Source organism: Morchella sextelata (genome assembly GCF_020137385.1).
Source record: "Morchella sextelata strain SCLS chromosome Unknown scls_19, whole genome shotgun sequence".
NCBI classification, from domain to species: Eukaryota; Fungi; Ascomycota; class Pezizomycetes; order Pezizales; family Morchellaceae; genus Morchella; species Morchella sextelata.
The window spans coordinates 750,083-771,968 of NW_025408634.1; the positions used below are offsets into that span (position 1 = coordinate 750,083).

The following is a 21,886-nucleotide window of genomic DNA, read 5'->3' on the forward strand; positions in this document are numbered from 1 at the left end:
GGGGCCGGGAACGGGAACGGGAACGGGAACGGGGAAGGGGAAGGGGAAGGGGAAGGGGAAGGGGAAGGGGAAGGGCAAGGGGAAGGGGGCTCTAATCTTAAAACCTCCCTCCCCTTCGGAGGTCCGTGTCGGTAGGTACATGTAGCTAGCTACTCTACCGAGCGGACGGTTGTATCGGCCGGGTTGCCGGTTAAGTAGCATAGCATACCAGCCAGCTGGCCAGCTGGCCAGCTCTGCTCTCCTGCTCCGAGCTCGTGCGGTCAGAGCAATAATCTGTGAAGAACAAAAGCTGAGCATGAGCGCCTCTTCTACAGCTAGCTAGCTAGCTATTTAGCTAGACTACACAGAACAAACCCGCGCCGGGCTTACAGGGAAGGGAGGGCGTCATGAAACGCATGCTGTGCGGGCAGACGTTTCTGAATCCCCCCGGGCTCGGACTACAGGTATCTGTGGCTCGGTTCGGGCGTAAGCTACTGTGGCACTTGTAAGCACGGGTGGCGCTGTCCTCCGGCATCGAGGTCGGACTGTACCGCTATTAATATTACTTGCGGACATCCGGGCGGGCGGGCGAGAGGGTGCATAGCGCAGGCATAACGGACGGCGGTATGGCGACGTCGGGGGTGTGGGAAGAAGAGAGGACGGTCGTATATAGAGCTATAGGAGCTATGGACATGTGAAGATGAGCGGTCTGAAGCTGGCGGTGGGATACGGACACCCGGGACCTGAGGGAGCAACTACATGTACACGTCTATGTTATATTCTAGAGCTGTGATTGTGCAGTGATTATATTATCCAAACGATCAACATACTATTAGATACATGTATATAGGAGGTACATGTGTGTTCCGTGACGACTAAAAGGCTAATAAAAGTTGATATTAATAAAATCGCTCTCCTCTCACATTACAAAACAGGGCACAAACAAAAGCTATCACAAGCTGCCGGAACGGTGTTACAAGGTCCCAAAGCTGTCTAGCAATTAATCCTCACGACAGAAAACAGGAAAAAAAAAGCCATTCTATAAATGTATGCTGATGCTGTATCACGGAAAGAGAAACGGGCCCAAAAGACCCCATGCAAACAATCTACATCTACACCGCACCCGCCCCATACACCACCTCCCTCCACCCCTCCATCCCAAACTCCCCCACCCTCCTCTCCATCCCCTCCACGCCCATATCCCTCAGCACCAACTCAAACTCGCCAAAATAGCTCTCCACCTCACTCTTCTTCACGAACCCCACACTCTCAAACAGCTTCAAGCTCCTCTCATTCCCGCTCCCAATCTTGACCCTCAGCGCCTCCAACACGCCCACCCCCGGCTGCCCCCACTGCTCCATGATCTCCCCCTGATGCACCAGCACATATGCAAGGAACAGCAGCAACGCCCCCCTTCCAAGCCCGCGCCCGCGGTGCGCCTTCTCCGCAACCATGATCTCGATCTCGCCGACGGCCACCTGCCGCGCCTCGCCGCTCGCGTCAACCTCCGTCTCGCTGTCCTCGAGGTACAGGAAGAGGTTCACGTCGCCGATCATGCGCGCGGGGCTGTCGTCGACGGGGCTGCCGGGCGTGGCCGGGGGTAGGCACACGATGAAGGTGAGCTTGTCGGCGTCTTCGCGCCATTTGCGCTGCATTTCGTATTCTTCGATGAGGGTGAGGCGCTCCGAGGCGGTGGCTTCGCGGATGTCCTGGAGTTGTGCCCGCAACCATCGGTCAGCACTCACATATGCACATGCACACTCCCTCTCGATCTGGAAGGGCAGCGTAGAATACACATACCTCATCCTCCATCCACGCGCTGTACGTCTTTACATGGTGCGGTTCATACGGCACCAGGAGTACCTTTGAAGAGACAAGAGCTATAAGGGGTAGCGGAGAAGGGGGGGGGGGGTCAATCAGCCGATATTCACACCCATCAACCCAGGGATTTGGGGGCACGCGTACCGGTGGTAGCATTGAACCTCATGATTCAACAGAGCAGTATCAATGGCCGATATTGAGCTTTGGCCGGCGTTTCCCGGGGGTGAAGGAGGTGATGTGCTGCGTGGGTTAGGGTTTGAGAAGGTAAAACAACCTAATCCAGGCTTGGTAATCTGGGCCTTTTCTGTTTTTGTTTTAGGGGGGTGTTTCAAGAAAACGAGAAACTTTTGGCGGAGGGTGGGAAGGGGATGAGGAGGGGTGAGGGCGAGGGCTTTTTAGGGGATTTGGGGGGTGCTCCTCCGGGTGTGGGGGTGGTAAGCTGGGAGGGGGGACTGGAGGGTTTTGTATACGCCCGGAGGTACCCCTATTATGAGCTCAGGAATATGTTACTAAATATACGGGATGTTTCAGGAGTTATCTCGAGGCGTTTGTTGCGGATCAGGATTTTGGTGGATGTAGTAGGTGGTGGTGGTCGAGTGATATGTTATGACGCATCAGTTTAGCCTTTTTTTTTTATTTTTTCCCCTTTAATTCTGCATCGGTTTAGCTGGAATTCTAATATTTCCGGAGACTTGGCTAACATCTTCAAGGATAGATTTTGGAACATTTTTATAGTTTTTATCTGTGAATAGATCCCGTTGAGGCTGGCGGGATGCCGGCGAGTCGAGGCTTAGAAATGGTTATTGGGATTAACCAACTAACTATGCCCACTGCAGACCGCTGCGAGCTGAAAGGTGCCGTAGTGGGACTCTTAACATTCTAGCCGTGGATGGATGGTTCTTCTTTTGACATACATATATCTAAAAGCGGCCTGGCCAGAGTCTATCAGCCAACTATATAGCTATATTTACAAAACAAAAACAAGACGGACACATTGCCGGTATAATAATGATAGTGAATTGATTGCACTGCTTAAATAAGTGCTAATATATCCTTTCTGCCATTCTATATTGATCTGGCATTTATATAAGGTTTTACAGTGTGGTAGTTTTATCCTCTTTTTTGTGTATTGAGTCTTATGTGATGTCTGTCTCGAACCCCTCATAGCACCTCGAACCAACCTTTCCAATGACACGGTCTATAGAGAAATTTGTCAAATCTATCATTACCTACTCTGGTCCATCCAGGGATGGCTGGTCTGTCTGTCTGTTTAACTAGGAAAGTTTGTTAGACACTCTTTCCAGGTGTGAGATACAGTGTTATCAGCAATTAAACGGTAGCAACAGGAGAGATAGAGCAACTCGGGCCTGGGCGGGTTTGAAGATGAAATGAGCAGTAGCCAGATCAGATAGGTTTTGGGTGCCATGGAATGAGTCTGTCCGTCCAGTCCTTTTTAGCTGACGTGGACTACTAGGTTACTAGAGGAATGTTCAAACATGGTTACCTGGAATAGTCAAGACCAAGGGGACCATTCAGAGAAGTCGGTATATGTATGGCTTGTATTAACCCTGTACATGTCAGAGGGATGTGACTTTACAAGAGATGGATTCTATGTTGAGTGGGGTTTGAAACAGACGTAAAATTTGTTCGATGATGGATAGTGTGCATTAATATTCTTGTCGGCACATGCATTATAGAGTAATTACTGATGGCTATTCAAGTCTCGGCCCTCCTCCTTCATAGATACAAGTTCTAGCTATGTGTTCTTCACCTAATCTAAGCTAGTTGTCTTTATACGCTATCTTCATCTATCGTTAATAACAGCTCCCTGTAATTCTAGTCGGGCGTCATGTTGCGGATACGTACCATTTATCATACATGAATGGGCATAAATTCTAATACAAAGAGGTGGAATCTACATGTAGACTATCAATCCTGTTGATTGATGCCACATGTAACAGGGCCACCATTGAATGTTCTACTGGAAAATGGCAGGAAAAGTACGGGTGTGTCTGCGTCTCATGACCTTTTCAAACCTATAGCTACACGTGTAGTCATTGGGGTAGCTAATGGTAACTAAGATAGTTACATAGGACTATACTGAACAAATAGGTTATACGGCACCTCCCCACATAATCGTTATATAGATCTATCTAGAACTATCCCTAGATAACCACTCGAGATTTCCCGAGTGGACTAGAGCAACTGCCAAACCCAAGGCGAGGAGTATATTTACTTCAAGCAACCTTACTTTGTGCTCTCTCAAAGTTAGGCCGTGAAGGTTGGTACTCCGCCTCAGGGGTAGGAGTCCTGTATTCTCCCATCTTTAAGATTATGAGTAGGAGAGTCTTATCCCCCTTTTACTTCCTTCTACAAGCTCTTGTCTGCACCTCTTTATGTTGACTACCGGTAGTTTGGAGGCTTATGTAAATAGATGGGCCGTTTTGGATGTATAAATGTGGGGTATATATATATATATATATTAGTTCACGATAAAGCTTTGAATTAAGGTATAGGCACTCTGCAGTGATCAAATGTTTCTCCTCCGCACCAATAGACAATGATCACCCAAAACCACCGGAGATACCTTTTTAAAAAAGAACAATTAGTAGCAGCTAGCAGTTCTCCGCAATAGGCCAGATCAATATTCATGCACACCAACACCTATCACGGATACACTTTACCATACATGAGCCTAAATTATAAAGCCTAATTCAAGCTGAGAATATCAATAATTACAATCTGCTAGATGATAATTTGCGTTTCCCCCCTTTTTCCTGGGTTAGCCAGTAATTACATATGTACTCCATTCATTTGCAACTCTCATTAGTGAATTCATGAAATGATGACAAGAAAGGTATATCCAGGTCTACAGTGGCCCTTTTTGCAGTCTACGGCAACGTAATGAAATGGTCGATAGTTACTGGTTAAACTGGGCGGTCTGATAATGGCGTTGGTCAGACTGATAAGCATGCTGTACGATATATTTCATATACTTGGATGGACCAGAGCACACCTCACCCCCATGGGTGTATGAAATGATAGAGTATTAAGCCACGAATTCTAGGTGTTACTTAACACTTAGAGGTGTAGCACCTTAGCTCTGCTGTCGGTAGAATCATCCAACCTCTCAGTGGATAAATATCCGTGCAATAGCCATGCATGCAGGTGAATATGAACATAAGGACTTTATCCTCAGTCTCAACAAACCCAGTGCACTCCTTGTAATTTATCTAGAATAAACTAAACTAGACACATCCACTCCAGTGTATATTTGGCATCTATGGTTCGAATAAGCGGTTTACCGATATATTGCCTGAGTGGGCCAGAACATTTCGAGTCAGACTTCATGATCAGACCCCAGTCAGGCTCTATCGTTAACAGGCGGCAATGTCACACCTAACCCTCGATTCGAGTCAATTTCATAAGATCCCTTTAATTAATTGATTCATCAAGCACATGCAGCCTCCCGGCATGAGACTTCAAATTCGTTTTTTTTAATTCTATCTTGTAAATATAATGCTATAGCCAGGGATACGATATTGCGTCACAGCCCATCACGCGATTACATTTGAAGAAAAGAAGCGTATACGGCATGAAATATGTACTACTCGACACAGTCCATATCATTAAAAGTGGAGAATCAAAGATAAAGCCATCTATTTTTACATTTATGCATCCCAACTCAACCAAAGATGAAACCAATATTCTACTTTTTTCTAAAGCGTCACCTTTGCATCCTTCTCGGATTCCAAGCTCAGCGGGAAGATATCCCACCCAGCTTCAGGAGTCGACCACTCCTTCTTCTCACCCAGGACGGCGACCGCCGTCTGCCCTGAATTAATCTGCTTGATCAAGTAGTTCTCCGCGACTTTCTGAATGTCCTTTCCAGTGACGGCAAGGAGTTGTTCACGGCGACTATTTTCATTCACTCCATCAGAATACTGTTTCATCAGAATAGAGAGAGAGAATTGATACTTACGTCTGTCTCATATCGTCTGTAATTCTATCCACGAAGTATGTCATTCCCTCCGACGAAACCGCGTAGGGGGCATCTACGCTTTGGAAAATTCCCAGCTTTGCCTCTTCCAAATCCCTATCACTCCACTCGTTTCTTGCCGCCCATTCACCAGCACCTTCCATAACCTTTAAAGTATTAGGTACGTTTGGATCTCTGTAACTGTAGAATCCGAAAACACCTCCGGTGCCCCTGTGGAACGCACCGCCTCCGTACGCACCGCCCTTCTCTCGGATTTCGTGGTGGAGATGCTTATGAGTGAGCAGCTGCGCGAGGATTTGGAGTGCTGCGCCGTCCTGATGAGTGTAAGGGACAGTCTTCATACACATGGCTGTGTACGAAACCTGATATGGGAGGGGGAAGAAGGCTTTAGAGGGAACCGTCAAGTCGAAGGAGCCGATGTTATCTTCGGTGGGAGATTCAACTTTTGGAAGGCTCTCCAGAAACTTTGATAGAGCGGCTTCATTAGAGGATACGGCCTCGGTGCCGCAGGTGATGGCAGCTCGGAAGCCATTTTGACGAGCAGCGAATTTGGCAATTTCTCTTAGTTTCGCTTGGGCATCAATGTAGAACTCCTTGTTCGCCATGTGACTAATAAGTCGAACCTGCGTCATTCCTCCTGAGACCTCCTTCACTCTAGCAGCCGGAGTCAGATGTGCTGCCGCAAAGGTCATAGCATAGGCATGTCCACTCTCTGCAAGACTATTCACAAACCCACTCGCGATGCCTTGTACGAGAGTCCTCAGCTTTGAAATATGGGTCCAACTTGTCTCCAACAAAATTATCCTAAGAAGCTCAAACATATCTGGGATGTTCCTATCAAGCGCAAACCCGCTAAAAACTAGCCCTTCTTCTGTAACCTCAAGGTTTGAGTGACTTGTGGAGATGTGATTGCCAGCCTTGATACCACCAGTCTTAAGTTTGATTTGGTCCTCAAGCTCTTCCATTGAACGCCTGGCAGTTCCAAGACGCAGAATAGCTTCGGTGAAAAGAGGAAGATAGAGACGAAGCTCTTCGGGAAGGTCCTTGAATGTGCTGATGGCTCTAAAGTAAGTCAACCCATTTGTCGGCGCCTTCCTCCACTGTACTGGAACATCTCCAATCTTGGTATGCCACAGCTCCTTTCTCTCTGTCGTCTTCGGGATATCTTCGACCTTAAGCGTCGGCAAACAGCTCAAGTCCTGCTGCTTTGCCTGTTCCTGCAACTCCGCTAGCTCTGTTTCTTGCTTCGTCAGGATCTCACGAGCGGCCACCTCGTCACCAATCTTTGAGATCTCTACGCCCAAACGCTCTACTTCCTCTTCAGCAATCTGAGTAGTGTAATCTCTGGAGGGTGCCATTGTAAACACCAAATTGTTGGTGTTGAGAAGATATTTATCCATAAGACCTTCAAAATAGCCGCCTTTGTTATAAGCTTCTTTAAAAGCAGAGACAGTGGATTCCCAGGCGAGGACATCGAAGGGATCAACGCCATTGTGCCAGGCAGGAGTAAGGCCTTGCATTACTGACATGCCAAAATTTGCGGTTTTCTAGCGATGGGTCGTAAGTATAACATTCGGAATATCCGTCAGACGGCATCACACTTACATGCTTCAAAGCGAGTTCTAGTTGATGAAGGGCCCCATCGATCTTCTTCTGATCAAACCCTTTTTGTCTGACGTCTTTCAAACATTCATGGATCGTGTCTTCAACCTTTTGCACATCTTCTATCCTTACGTTCTGAAGGCCGACCGAAAAAATACTTCTCTTCGAGCCCGTATCGAACCCAGTGTTAGGAGAAAAGTCTGAACCCAATTTAGCCTCAATGAGGCCTCTGTACATCGGTGAACCATATCCGTCTAGCAACAACGTCGACAAAATCCTTAATCCAAAAGTTTCAACTGTGTCCGCAGTGTCGTTCATAGTCCATGAGACCGAAGTCTTGTATTGCGAATCCTTGTCCATAAGCGGATCAATGGGCCCATAGACTTTTACTCTCTTTGACTGATCAAGCTTAATAGGTTCTCTTAAATCCTCCTCAACCTCAATCTTATCGAAAACACTAAGTTTGTCGTTAAGCTTTTGCAGATGCGTTTCTAGTGGTATATCCCCATATGTGAATATCTTGCTGTTGCTCGGGTGGTAATGTCTTTTGTGAAATTCTCTCAGTTGCTCTAATGTCAGATCGGTTATCTTCTGTGGGTCCCCTCCAGAGTTGTTGATGCTTGGAAAGATGTGGTCTTGAAAGCGAATATAGAACAAGTAAGAAGCATCAGACATTTGCCCTTTCATCTCGTTGTATACTACACCCTTGAACAAGAGCGGGGAGTTTGGATCTTTGATATCTTCCGGGCCAACCCGCCATCCCTCCTGCTTGAAATCGGATTCTTTCAGAAGGGGTTTCAGTGTGGCGTCAAGGTAAACATCGCGAAGATTCTCGTAGTCGATTGGGTTCGTAGTTGCAAACGGATACGTAGTGTGGTCACTGGAGGTGAAAGCATTCATATAATTCCTAGTTTGATTTTAGCCCTACTGCCCTGTGTTATAGGTCTATATAGTATAACGTACGATAAACTCCGATTTAACATCTTGAAAAATGGGTCACGGACTGGGTATCTTTTTACAGATAATCGTCAGCTTTCCGCCTCAATCGTTCCAGGGACACTTGAAACCAGTTCATCCGTACTTCTCAGATCCACAAAGGGTTGTATGCTCGAGGATATGCGGTACTCCTGTATCATCGTCTGGGTTTGTCTTAAATCCAGCTGCAAAAATATTGTTCTTGTCCTCCCTCGCCACATGAATATAATCTGCGCCGGTCTTGTCGTGAGTGAGTTGAATCGCTGCTAGCTCAAGCTCAGGCACAGTCTTTGCTCTCTTAACAGTGAAGCCGTAGAGCTTCTCGCCAGCCTTTGGAAATTGACTCAGATCAGTGAAAGCAGTGGCATATCGTCGATTTGAACGCCATATCGCGGGGCTCTGCCTATTTGTGAGCTGACGTCCGAGAGACAGGCTTCCACGCAGCATTCTATCAAAGGTCCGTCGGGTATAATCAATGTTTCAATTGTCTTGATAACTGATTGATTGACGTTGAAGCGCACGATGGAATGATGCAAGGGTGTGAAACTGCCAGGGGATTGAGAAGGCTTCGAGAACACTTTTTCTTTCTCTCAATGATGTCAACCTTTTCCCAATGCGGGAATATATGTTCGAACACTCTAAGCTTTGCTTATAAGAATGGCTTAAAAACAGCTTTATTCAGACGTGCCTTCACGCTCTTTCCAAAAAGACAATCCCAATTACGTGGTACGCAAGCTACGGCTAGCCAATTAACTTTACACTGTTTGTGCATCAATGCATCTGGTGACTGAAAGGGCAGAAGATGAGGCCAGATAAACGTGCAATAATGGGAAGAGAAGGACATATAAGTAAAGGATGAAGGGGGAGCTACATAACACTAAAATAATACTCCCGCTCGTAGATCTTCATCATCTGACATCTGACATTTCCGCCCGACTCTGCAGTCTTGGTGCTACTCCTAGGTGGTTATCAATCATCCTCATGGACCCTTAATTGTCATCATCACTCCTTTTGATTTCTCCTTCTTACTATCATCACCTTCGTTATCATCGCTCAAAGTCTGAAAAACCAAGTGAGTGATAGTAATTCTCACCCTGGTCCCTTCTTCTCGAAGCCTCCCCCTTGATTAAAGTCAAACCAGATTGTATTTAGGAAGTCAATATAAAATAACAGCCATAATTCTCAGATATCGAAAAAAAGACGTCATTATACATAGTGGGCGGTGGGGAAATGCCAAATTTAGGCACTAAGATCTAAATTTTCACATCCCTAAAACCCCAAACCTACCCGGTGATTTCTTCAAGGGTGTGAGACCCAACCGTCACCTAGCATCTCACGACCACTTCTCCACACGACCGCCCACAGACCATACAAACATCGCCCAGGCCCCGCTCCCCTGCCACTGCTCGCTTCACGCATCCGCAGGTCACTAGAGCCCTAACATACAACACCCCATCTCGTTCATGGCTGCTCTCGCGGACCACGCATCACAGCCCCAGTCGCAACCGCAAAGAAACGCAAAATCAAAAACGGCCATCGTCAACGGAGAAACGGGCGGAGACATGGGCCACACTGCATGCAACGACCACGGCAACTCCGAGTCACCGTCTTCAAACACAACCCCACCTCTCCCAATCCCCACTATACCGGCACCTGTGGCAAACAAGAAAGGGGGAGGGGTAGGGGTAGGGCCAAAGCCGAAGAAAACGCTGGACCCCTCGGAGGTGAGAATTGCAATTGTGTACGGGAAGGATGATTTTGTCGCCCCGGCTATTGTCTTGGTGAAAAGATGTTGGAATCGATCGGGCTGACGGAATGTTTTGGTCGGGTGTGTAGGTCAACAGTCTGTTGGCTGCAAAGATATCGCAATTGGAGTCCGATGCTTCGATGGAGGAAGAGGAAGAGAAGGCGATATGTGCGAAATATCCGAACCCATTATATATGAGAGTTGGATATGCTGACGATGTAACTCAGCTCGTGCTGTGCGCAAGGCAAATAAGGAGCTGGCAGAACTCGTCTCTGGTCGTGATGATCATCTGGCTAAAGTTGACGCAATACAGACAAAATACAGCGAGCTTTTGCACGAGATGAAGCGGCTTGAAAGAGACCATGCTAAGGCTCGTAAACGTGCAGACCAATTACAGAAAGAAAGGGATCAATCTAGGTCAGAAATGCAGAAAGCTGTTACCGTGAAACACAAGCTTGAGAGTCTTTGCCGGGAACTTCAGAAAGAGAATAAGAGGATCAAGGTACACACTCCCTTTAATCAACTGCAGTATGTGGGTGGTTCTAAATTCCAAATTTACTGAATTCAGGATTTACAGGACGACAATAAAAAGCACGCCGAGAAGGAGCAGCAAAAGCGTGAGGAACTGTCGAACAAATTTGAGAGTACTCTTATGGACATCAAGAGCCGTATGGAAGAAGAAAATGATGGTGGCAGCCGCAAGGTCAATATGGAAGCCGATGAACTGTAAAAAAAAAACCCTTACTCGAACTCGCCTTTGGTATATAGAGCATCGACAACTGATATTGCAGGTGCGAAACCAAGATTTAAAGCCAAGTTTAAAAGTCTCGTGGATCAATACGAGCTCCGAGAGCTCCACTTCACCTCTCTCCTTAAAACGAAAGAACTTGAGGTCCAATGGAACCTTTCACGTTACGAGCAACAGAAAAAACTAGCGGAACAGGAATCGCTTCGCGCAAAAGCTCTGCACCAACAAGTCTCCACATTCTCGCAGACTGAAGCAGAGTTACGCTCTCAACTCAATATCTACGTAGAGAAGTTTAAGCAGGTGAATAATAACCATCCGTTCATATTCACATCTATCTATCATAGCATCGCTGCTCATGGTATTGTATCGTCATTATGGGGAAGTATTATAACACAGGTAACCAACATCTGAAATTTTATTTCATTCTGTGTAGGTCGAAGACACGCTCAATAACTCCAACGATCTCTTTCTCACGTTCCGTAAAGAAATGGAGGAAATGTCAAAGAAAACCAAACGCCTGGAAAAAGAGAACCTCACACTCTCCCGAAAATCTGAAACCACCAACCGTAACCTCTTAGAAATGGCAGAAGAACGCACCCGCCACCAAAAGGAATTGGAGACCCTTAAAAAGAAGAATATCAAGCTTGAGAATCTTTGCCGTGCGCTGCAAGCTGAACGCACCACTCTCGAAAACAGGCTGCGGCATGGGGATGATGGAGATGATCTATTAGAGGATTCGGACGGCGACAGTGACGAGTATGAAGACTCGGCAGATGGCTATGATGAAGAAGGCTCGGAGGAAGGCTCCGAAGAAGATGTAGGGGATGATACGGATCTAGAGGAGGAAATTCCACAGCAAGAGGTTACGCATGTGGAATTGAGGACTGGTACGGTCGGATCGGTTGGGACGGTCGGCACGCCAGGTAAGGGGAAACCCAATGGTACATCACAGAACGGTGTCCATGCTTGAGACTTTTTTCTGGTTCATAGCGGCACTGTTCACCCCGACCGGAGTTGGGGGAAATTGAAGAGTTACCGTGCCGGATTGATATCATGAATTGGACAAAGTGCATGCAGGGGGGGAGGGTCAGAGTGGGACATGGCCACCCTGCCATATTATTCGTTCGTACCTTTATTGGTGATTGCTTTTGAATGCTATCACATGTAGTCGCCGTGTACTAAAGGCTCCAGGGACACACGTAACGCATTCCCACTGTCGCTCATGTACCGGTACCGTAAAATTTGTAAGACTCATCTTTATCATCGATGTCTTCGCTGAGCCTCCAGACGGAGGCGTTTCAAACGTATTTGCTACTTTACCATCCTAAGTTAATTTTGCATGTCTTTCTATCTAGAGGTTGTGTGTGAACAAGAAATCGTTACTCTTTACTCTGCTCTGCTTTAGCCGTATTTGAAACCCGGCTGCATGAACAAATCCCTGAACATGTCAACGAGTGAGCAAGCATGAAGCTTAAACAAAACCCTTCGCAACTGAACTTGAACCGGTACTTGTAGTATGATCTTTATTTGATCCTCTCTCATCTTTCATTCCATCCTTTCCACCTCTTTCACGTCAAGAAAAATATATATATATACATGGGTATCGTAACCGTCAAAAAAAGAATATCATCAACAGAAGAAGAGTTTCGAGTGTCGAAAGTGAACAAGCAAAAAAACAAGTGCCCCACTCCAAAGCAAAAAGAAGACTCAAATGAGAAGAAAAAAACAGCACTAAAACAATTCTACTCCCCCACTGCAAAAGATCCCAGTACGAAAAAAGAAAGAAGGAAAAAAACAGAAACAAACGACAAGTTCATTAAAGTTTCCTAGTAATAGTAGAAGTTCGTCCCAGCAACAGCCAGAACCAAGAAAAGAAGGCGAGAAAAGAAAAGCATGATGCATAAACGCCATGATCCTACCCCTCTACCTGGGGGAGGGAGTAGCCGGAGCCGGAGCCGTTATAATTAAAAGGGTGCCCATTTGTTGGTAATCAAATCGAAGCGTAATTAAAAGTTCGTGTATAAAAAAAAGCCAGGTGAAGAGGTAGAAAGGTAAGTTGTGAAAGGTTGTAAAATAAACAAACGAAAGAGAGAGAGGTTTTTTTGTAGCGAAAAAAAAAGACACGTTGTTCCTTTTTATACCGTCACAACTTTTTTTTTTTGTTGGCTTTCCAATTGGCGCTTCTTTTTTTTGGTTTTTAAAGGAGGAGTCAGACGAAGAACGGGAGGTTGCGTTGGGTACCGTGTGATCGTCCGGTCTTTTGGTTGAGAGTTTCGAATTCACCAATTTTTTGCAATATCCCTCCTCTACCCGTACACTCTAAAAAGAAGTTCGACGGCGGCACATTTATTATTAGTTTATAATGAGAATACCGCAGCCTAGCGAATTGTTAGTATGTTGTAACAACCAAAAAAACACCTCTCCAGAAATCCTCAGGAGAAACTTACAGCAATGAGAGCGCCGAACAGAGCAGCCGTCGATTTCAGTGTGTTTGCGCTACTTTGTACCTGGATTGCTGGGGTCGCTGTAGGTGTGTTATAGAGAGTAGCGTTCGGGGATGTAGTATTGGTGCTGTTTTGGGCTGATACACTCGAGGCCAGTAACAGCGTTGCGAGGAGCATGAACAGGGCCATGAAGAAAAGGTTGTTGTTTGAGGAAGGCATTTTTGTTGATTATGAGTCTTTCGCGATTGATATGAGGATTTGGAGGGGCAGGTGGTGAGGCGAATTGGACGACCGTGTTTATATGGCTTCTAGGGGGGTGAGGTACAGTAGGGAGGCGTAACAATAAGACTGGCTGTCAGGGTGATATAGTATGGGTGGTTGTGGGTTAACTAGTAGGTCGGTGCGGAAAATGGGAATAGGTAAGGTTGTGGTAGGTAAGGTTAAAAAGCTACTAGTAAGAGAGATCTTAAAACGAAATGACAACAATGATTGTAGTATAACTGGAAGAAGAAGCGAAGGTGTCAACACGAAGCGACAGTCAGGTGGGTTATAGGAGGGTTTTATCTTTCAAGAAGGAAGAGAATAAAATAAAATAGAAAAAGAGAAGAAACCTATGTATGAATAAAAGAGTTGACCGGGGCGGGCGAGGGCGGGAATATATACATTCGAGATAACCTGTGGTGCATACTACCGCATGCAACCCAACCGACTTGCTGCTGCTGCTGCTGCTGCTGCTCCCTCGCAGTTCCCTCCTGCCCTACCCTGTCTAAGGAAAGATACACAACAGTAACGAACACCTTCGCCGTGGGTTCGTTCTCGGTGGTACACGCCTTGCACACCGCGCTAAAACGCCTTCAGAGGGAAAAAAAAATTTCAACCGCGACCGAACTGGCAGGGGGAGGGAGAGAAAGAGAGACTAAGCTGTTGCACAGGGAAATTCGAAAAAGAAGCAGTACTAGCATCTGCAAGTAACATGAATAATAAGCAACCAAAGCTTTTGCTACTGCTGCTACTACTGCTCCTGCACTGCAGCCTTTCTTGAGTGCTTTCCCGTCCCGTCCAGCCTCGTCCATGATGGTCAAACGGCCACCGTGCGGGCTAGAGTTACTCTACTCTAGACTCGAGAGAGAGAGTACTAGGGATTAGGTGCCCATCGATCCTACTACACACACCTGTTTTGGTATCTTCGCCAACCTGTCCGGCAACGAGCGTTATCAAAAGAAGTCCCTTCCCTGCCTGTCCGTTGCCTCCTGTGCCAGAAGGGAGAAAGAGAGCCTGGGGAAAGGGGAAACGTCCAGCGCCGTTCTCGGAGGTGAGATCGGAGAACGTGGAGAAGAAACAGACAGAGAGGAGAGACCCCCCACTCTTTCCGATCAACGGCCCTGTTTCGGGTTTGTTTGCTTCTCCACACTAAACTTTTAGGCCGACTGTACCACTCTCGTACCTGGCCTACCCACACGTGGGTGTGGGTTTATCAAGGTACTACCTAGGTGCTACAATAACAACATGACATTGTCCTATGAGCACACACGCCATTTAATGCTCACGATTTGGATGTAAACTATCGGTTTCGGGGTCTACTCTCCATGACCCTACCGTGCTTTCCGGAAAACAATAATAAGAATAAGAAGATATAATAAATTAATAACAATGACAGAAATCACAATTATGATCATGAGTTCTCTCCGGTTTTAGGAAAGTAGCCTGTTTTCATGTCCAAACGTCACACCGGCCGGGCTTCAAACAAGAAATGTCAACAATTTCCCCCATACCAAGATAGAGATAGACATATCCAAATTATCCTCAATGGTATTCTAGCCTACCTTACCAGTGGGGAAAATACTTTAACCGAGTTCTCCCCAGTGTTACCGTCGCGGTAAAGTGCCTCTACATCCCTAGGAACAAGAGAAGCAGAACTGTGTCGGATATTCCCCCCCCCCCCCCCACAACCCACCCAACGTTGCACGGCGAAAGGTCGCTTCAGGAGCCGCAATGCGCTTGTTTCCAGCTTGTTGCTCCTTTGGGAATCGTCAACACGGCTACCCTTTTCCCCTTACAGAAGCCAATCCCGGCTGTTGGTAAGCTTTGTGGCTGATATTGGAATGGTCTGCCGAGGGGGTTGACAGGAAAAGCAACAATCCCCTAAAATTCCTCCTTCCTCTTGGATGATCATGGGAGGGTGTTTTCTGTCGAACTTCAGATAAATTGGAGCGCCCCCCCCCCTGGCTCATCTGTGACGCAATGTGTCAATTCACATGTAGGTACTCCGCTTTCGGGAGGGAGGAGAGTAAACTTGAATGGATACTTCCGATGTACCTCTACTTTACGATACATACATGTACATGTATTTCTCCCCTCTCCCCTCCTCTATCTGATTTGCCGGTGTTGTATCCACCACTGGCAGACCGACTCCTCTAGAACCTTCGTGGACATGTACCGGCGTGTACATAGATAACAGGAATTGGGAAAACAGGGATTTTCTGGGTTCTATCTATGCAATCGCCCGCCGCCACAAATGTCGCCTGTCGTCTCGCCTTTACTTTCCCAGTTCCATCTCCCTGGGTGGACGAAAGACCCCGGAAGTCTACCGAGTCTCACTCGGTGTCTGTACTTTGTGGTACTGTATGTACTCGTACACAGGGGGTACGGGTACAACCTTCAAAACCTTATTGCATGATTCGCATGTCGCTATAACATGTAAATTGGCCGCTCAATGATCAGAAGAATCCCTTGCCGCAAGAGGACGCAGTGAGTAGAAGAGACGTATGTAGGGCTTGTACTCTAGGGTGATATGATCAATCCAAGACATACCGTTCAACGTCAAGCGGCTTGGAATCCTCGCGGCAGAAAGGGAAAGCAAAAGGAAGTATCACAAGCCCAGAAAGAACGGCATGTTGCCATATTTAGAAAGGCCTTCACTCAAGCACACACGGAAATGCAAGGTTAACTTTGAATCTTATGCAAGCACAGCCAGTAGATGACGCTACCGATCATCCTCGAGAGGCTGAAAGTGCTGCTTCTTTTATCGCGATAACACCACATTTTTATGGAACCCCACTTCGCGCGATTGATTGTACCCTCTCTACCCCACGCACACATTGGGTTTTGGCCTCGATACCTGCTTAATTCCTGTTCATGGATGTTTACCCAGCCAGAAGCAAGAAAAAGAAAGTAAATATTCGACTGTACCCACATGCGGTTCCTTTTTTGAGTTCAAGAACACTACCACCACTCCTGCTACTGCAATAACTGCTGAGCAATAAGAGAATAAGCACGAGATTGTTTGGGTGGGCGGCGTTCCTCTTGGGGAGATCACCGGCATGGCCCCGCGGCCGCGCGTCGGTGAATGGGCGAATAAAAATAGCACTTCACTTTTTCTTCCTGCATCCTTATGCTCCTTCGTGAGTGGAAGATCTGGATAGGTTGTTCTGGCGAGCGCGGAAGATCTACCTTGGTAGTGTCCCTTGTCCACTTTTACGTGGGGCAACAAAAATGGATGGGGGGGATTTACATGTAGTTAATCATGACGAGTCTGTGCGATCTGCCTCTACCTGGGTCGAGAATATTTCTATTCTGTTCTGCTCTAAGCAGAATATGTGTTCTCAAAGGTGTACGCAAGGGGAATAAGTGAAGTTTCAGCGTGTCTCAGTTTCAACTTGTTCTATGCTACTTTGTACCCTTTTGCCTCTTCTTTCCACCACGGAGTATGCCTTGTACCTACCTACACCTCTGTGTGTGTGTGCAGACAGCACACTGCCTTCCTACCATCATTGGAGGCGAGTGGCTTTCTCACGAAACGCCATCGTTCTTCTCTCCGTGGATGGAGGGAGAACATCCAACCTACCACATAACCGAGGAAATACCGACAGAGCGTACTTCCAATAGGGATCTATTCCTTTGCTGCTGCTGGTTCGTCTTGGTGCTGCGCGTTCAATTCCTGTGTTCGCAAAGAGCCTCACGTTCTTGATCTAGACAAATCCTCAGCCGGCGGACGGGCGCCAGGATACGGTTCCATAGTGCGGAAACACGCTGCGGGTTAATCTAGGGTTTTATTTTATTTTTATCTTTCTCCAGATTGAGTGCGTCATGTGGGGTACGCACAATGGTCAAGGATTGCATTTACTCTACGTAGACCAGGCATCTATCGGCGTACCCTATCAACCGCTTTGTTGTTTGGGTTGTTTGGGCAAGTAAGCAGCACAGGTGGACGAGTGATTACTCATGATACAAGACATGGCCATTGTCGATCCCGAGTTTGAGTTGGACCTACCACCGGAGACCGACGATTCTTTTCAGCCGAAAGGAAAAGAAAGTACCTCCATTCCATAGCTGCTGCAGATGGGTGCTTCTGTTATCATCAATTCATCCAAGGAACAGACAGATGTACATCAGACATATATGCGAGTAAGGCCACTAGCGTGGGCTGAAAAGAACCAACAGTTTTGATTTCGATGAAGCGAGACTACACACCACCACAACGACCACCACCACCACATACAACAACAACAAATAATACTGCAACTACGGGAGCTGTTTGTGGGCTTTCTGTTCTTCTGACGTGAGGCCTTTTTGGAAAAGAAATTGAAAACAGCTAAGCGCTTGCTGGCTAGCAGTTACATGTACATGAAGCACAGTAGGGCAACATGCTTAGAATATGTATGAGCGGTACGGTAAGATGCTCCGAGCCCACTCATCCACCTGGCCCGAGCTTTTTCACCTTTCAGCTTGAGCATTACATATGTTCTCCGGAAGCGGCCGGCGAGCTGGATGGATGGGACTTTTGTCTCGTTTAGGCTGCGGTTTCGGTATTGCGGGGGAGAGATAGTCGAGTTGAAGTAGTTGCCAACCTACCGGCCCGCCGATGACCGAGAGTTTATATGTATGACATGAGTACATATGTACTCACTCTGCAATTGTTTCCGGTTATCTATCTACCTACAGTAGAGCAGATAAAAAAGGGCCAGCCTGCTCGTGGATCGTGACAAACAGGAAAGATAATGCGCGGGAAAGGTCGAGTAGGTGCTGCATCATGTGCTGTCACCCGTCGGGGCCTGATCAGCCTGCGATTGGAGACGAACCCGGGGTTTGAGACACCGGGTTCGGCGCAATTGGTACATGGGCCATGCGAGATTGGGGAGGGTTATCGCTGGAGATTCAGACTGGGCTCGGCGGCGGGGTTGTAATACTAGCGCGTTTTTTCGTCATTTTTAAGGGTGTGGGATTTTTTTTTTTTTTTTTTTTTGGGGGGGGGGGGGGGGGGTAAGAGCGTAATCTATGCTGTGCACTGAATCTTGATGGATAAGAAAAGCTTGTTTGAGCGTGCTAGATCTGGTTTATAATCTAGATGCTTCTTACATCTTTTAGGGCACCGATTGTGGGCATGTATCACATGTTAATTGTGAATTCTGATGGACGGGTGGACGGCACATATGTGCGCCGAGTGGTGGTTATATAAAAAGCGATATAATACGTCGACGACCCTCTCTACTGGTACGATGATCTTGCTACGTCCTTCCCTCCCTCGCCATCTGCTCCGTGGGCCTGTTTGGCTACTGGAAAACGCCTACAAAGTGACGGACACGAGATGAGCCAAGGTGACTTTACTCTGGAAGCCTTGGAGATATTTCACTTATCTTTCTCGAAATGGCGCCCATCGGAGGTCTTGCCTTCAGGAGCTCGAGAGTTCGGGGATCAATCTTGTATAAATTCTCGACTGCATCAATATGACTTAAGGGTTAGGGTTATATTGACTTTGTGAATTACTTTAGTTTACAGCCTTGAGGGCCAAGATGGCCAAATACTTTATGTCCTTTCACCATCTTATTCGCTTCGTCGGGAGAGTACGTACCCGCTGGGTGAAATCTAAGTCTTTTGTTCTCTGGCTATGGCACCGGTGGTGATCTTAAGATAGGCCGTAAGATGAATTTCTTCGTGGCATTCATTGACGCAAAGATTACGGCGAACACCAAAGAAGAAAAATGAATTAGTATGCTACTTTACCCATTGGTGTCGGCCAGCATGTGGCCTTCCAGTACAGGATATGACTGAGTGGTGCCTGCCCAGTAGTCCATGGTAACTGGGAATAAGGAATACCAAGATTCTGGTTTCAAACCTAACCTCCTGCTCTGGCGTCAAAGTTAAATTGTCAAACAAAACAGTGTTGCCGCCTATGAGCTTATTTAATGGTTCAAGAATAAAAATAAATCACTTGACGTATACGTATACGCAGTCGGGGGCACAACCAGTAGCTACGTAGTTATTCAAGAAATTGAGTGATTCGAAACACCTACAAGACCTAGGGGGTAGGTTAATCCCCCATCTTGGACCTTGAAAAGAGCGGTGCGCGTGATCATGCTCATCTATTCCTTTACGGTATTGGTTGGGGGAGCAAAATAACGCCCCCTCGTTTTGAAATGTGCCTCAGTAGTAGCAGATACCAAGCCTTAACCTATGGATATCAAAACGTCATAACTGAAATCTTAATTATTTTTTCTTTTTTATCTCTGTATTTTAGTTGGTGATTTCGCAATTGGATGGAGTCACCCGGATCGGCGTGAGATCTGGTGGAAGCCATACACGAGTGATATTACATGAAGCAAGGTTTTACACCACCATACTGGCGAGGGCATTTGGAACCAGGAGTCAACTGTAGTTAACTACAAATAAACTACTCTAGGTACCGAGACCCGTGGTATATGTTCACTCACTCCCTCTGCAGGAATGAAGTATTTGTTTCTCATTAAAAATGAAACCTTTCCGAGTGGCTGCTATGGTGAGTAATAATTGGTAATCGAGCTAATTAAAGTGGCATAAATTTCGAAGCTATTGCGACAACTTAACTACGTCTTTATTTCTTTTTTTTTGGTTTTGCGTGACTTTTTCCATAAGAAATTGACCGAATTTCATCACCAAGATGTAGCTAAGGCCTAGCTACATGTAACCTAACTACAAACTACATAATATACTTAAGAAAATAGAGAAAAAGACTACCTATAAAAGGAATTTACAAAAAAGTAACCCTAACCCATCAACGATTGCTCCAGCATAGTTACGCCTGATCCCGTTCAAAAGAAAAAGAAAAAAGAAATGGAAGCGGGGAAACCTGCGAAAGAGCTATGTTCCCTATTTAGCAATTCTGAATTGGGGGAATTAGTGGACTCGAGGAAAAGGGGTGTTGCTGAGGGATAAGATGTTGAGTATAGAGTTAAAAGAGGTGGAGGAGACGAAATTTATTTGTAGAAACAGGACTTTCTAAGAAGAGAACAATTTTGGTCGCTATCAGGATAAGCCAGTAATTACTGGTTGACACTTTGTTAAGAAGATAGTTGAAGCATTTTACACGCTCTAGTGGCACTTTGGTGGATAAAAATAACTCGAGATGCTACGAATTCGTTTTAGAACAGCTCCGGGTATATATAAGTTTTAAGGGCGCATTTGGCAACGGCCTAAACGGAGTTAAAAGGTCCAAAAACTCCGTTAAAACTGAAAATCCCGTTATGAGAAAAGTTGATGTGTTTGGCATGCCACTTTTAAGTGCAGTTTTGATGATTTTAATGGAGTTTTGAAAAAGTAGGTCTGACTTGCTTTTCCATGTTGCAACGCACATCCTCACCAAAATACATGCGCTAAACCCACCACCGATTTTACATGTGCCCATCGAGGCTATATCTTCTCTCGGGTAGGGGCAGATAATATAGGAGAGCGGCTCTTCTTTAGAGGAAATATTACCAGCTGTCATTCTTTTGGAAAATGAAATGAACTCGAGAGACGCAAGTCTCAATATGATATTCTTGAGGAATATGCCGGGCTGAACAGCTAGGCTTTCAGCCCATATTTTCTATTTATAGCTCGCATCCTGGGGCCATGGAGTACGTGGCAGAATTTTGTGTCAAGAGAACATATATGTATTACAGCGAGTATAAAGCCACTTCGCTAGTAGGCCTGAAAAGACATGTAATATATGAAACCATATACATGGAAAGTTGCTGCAAAGAGCACAATCGATCGACCCGTCCTCCGTCCTGATTATCACGGTCAAGCCCCTGAAACCCACTCCGTGGGCTCGATTACATAGAGCAGGGATGTGGAGTAACTGGCTATAATTGTCTAGGTATTTACGCACATCAGCAATTAAACTCGGGTTGATCCGCGAAGATAGGTTTGGAACCCAGTCATGATATCTCACTCGCTAGATCTTCTCTGGTTGGTTAGTCAGCCCGGCCGTGGAAGGAATTTGAATTTCCGGTTTGAAGTTCGATAAGGCTGGGGAAAGGGGGTGTGGGATGGGGAGATGAACTGCAAATGATACTGGAGCAAGTATGACTCCAGGGAGTGTTGAGCATGGGATATAGTGACATAGGACGGGGTCCAATATCACGGATGGGCAGATTATGGCATTCAAGTTTGCAACATAATCCGTAATCAAGGCCAGCCCAATCTTATGGATTTAGGCCAGCAACTTGAGCCGTAAATTCCAGGCTGAGGTGGCATCAAATAAATTTTATTCGGACACCCAGGCTTCCATCATGAATTATCACTCCGTGTTTAGATGCAGCCTTCACTTACCATCA

The 21,886-nt window shown here is 46.3% G+C and overlaps 4 protein-coding genes across 4 annotated transcripts; 1 reads left to right on the forward strand and 3 right to left on the reverse strand.

Moving 5' to 3' along the window:
- Positions 1–1,091: 1,091 nt before the first annotated feature.
- On the reverse strand, positions 1,092–1,966 carry H6S33_005094 (uncharacterized protein; the record flags this gene model as incomplete). Its single annotated transcript, XM_044836442.1, has 3 exons — positions 1,092–1,688; positions 1,780–1,859; positions 1,945–1,966. 3 exons carry the CDS (start codon positions 1,964–1,966, stop codon positions 1,092–1,094), a joined length of 699 nt encoding a protein of 232 aa, XP_044690307.1.
- A 3,553-nt stretch (positions 1,967–5,519) lies between these two features.
- H6S33_005095 (uncharacterized protein) lies at positions 5,520–8,824 on the reverse strand (the record flags this gene model as incomplete). The annotated part of the gene is made up of 5 exons (XM_044836444.1): positions 5,520–5,718; positions 5,783–7,347; positions 7,406–8,309; positions 8,366–8,413; positions 8,484–8,824. 5 exons carry the CDS (start codon positions 8,822–8,824, stop codon positions 5,520–5,522), a joined length of 3,057 nt encoding a protein of 1,018 aa, XP_044690308.1.
- Positions 8,825–9,840: 1,016 nt separating this feature from the next.
- On the forward strand, positions 9,841–11,842 carry H6S33_005096 (uncharacterized protein; the record flags this gene model as incomplete). Its single annotated transcript, XM_044836445.1, has 6 exons — positions 9,841–10,101; positions 10,214–10,292; positions 10,352–10,626; positions 10,702–10,850; positions 10,929–11,172; positions 11,306–11,842. 6 exons carry the CDS (start codon positions 9,841–9,843, stop codon positions 11,840–11,842), a joined length of 1,545 nt encoding a protein of 514 aa, XP_044690309.1.
- A 1,387-nt stretch (positions 11,843–13,229) lies between these two features.
- Positions 13,230–13,535, reverse strand: H6S33_005097 (uncharacterized protein; the record flags this gene model as incomplete). The annotated part of the gene is made up of 2 exons (XM_044836446.1): positions 13,230–13,250; positions 13,320–13,535. The coding sequence occupies 2 exons, from the start codon at positions 13,533–13,535 to the stop codon at positions 13,230–13,232; spliced, it is 237 nt and encodes a 78-aa protein (XP_044690310.1).
- Between the last annotated feature and the right edge of the window lie 8,351 nt (positions 13,536–21,886).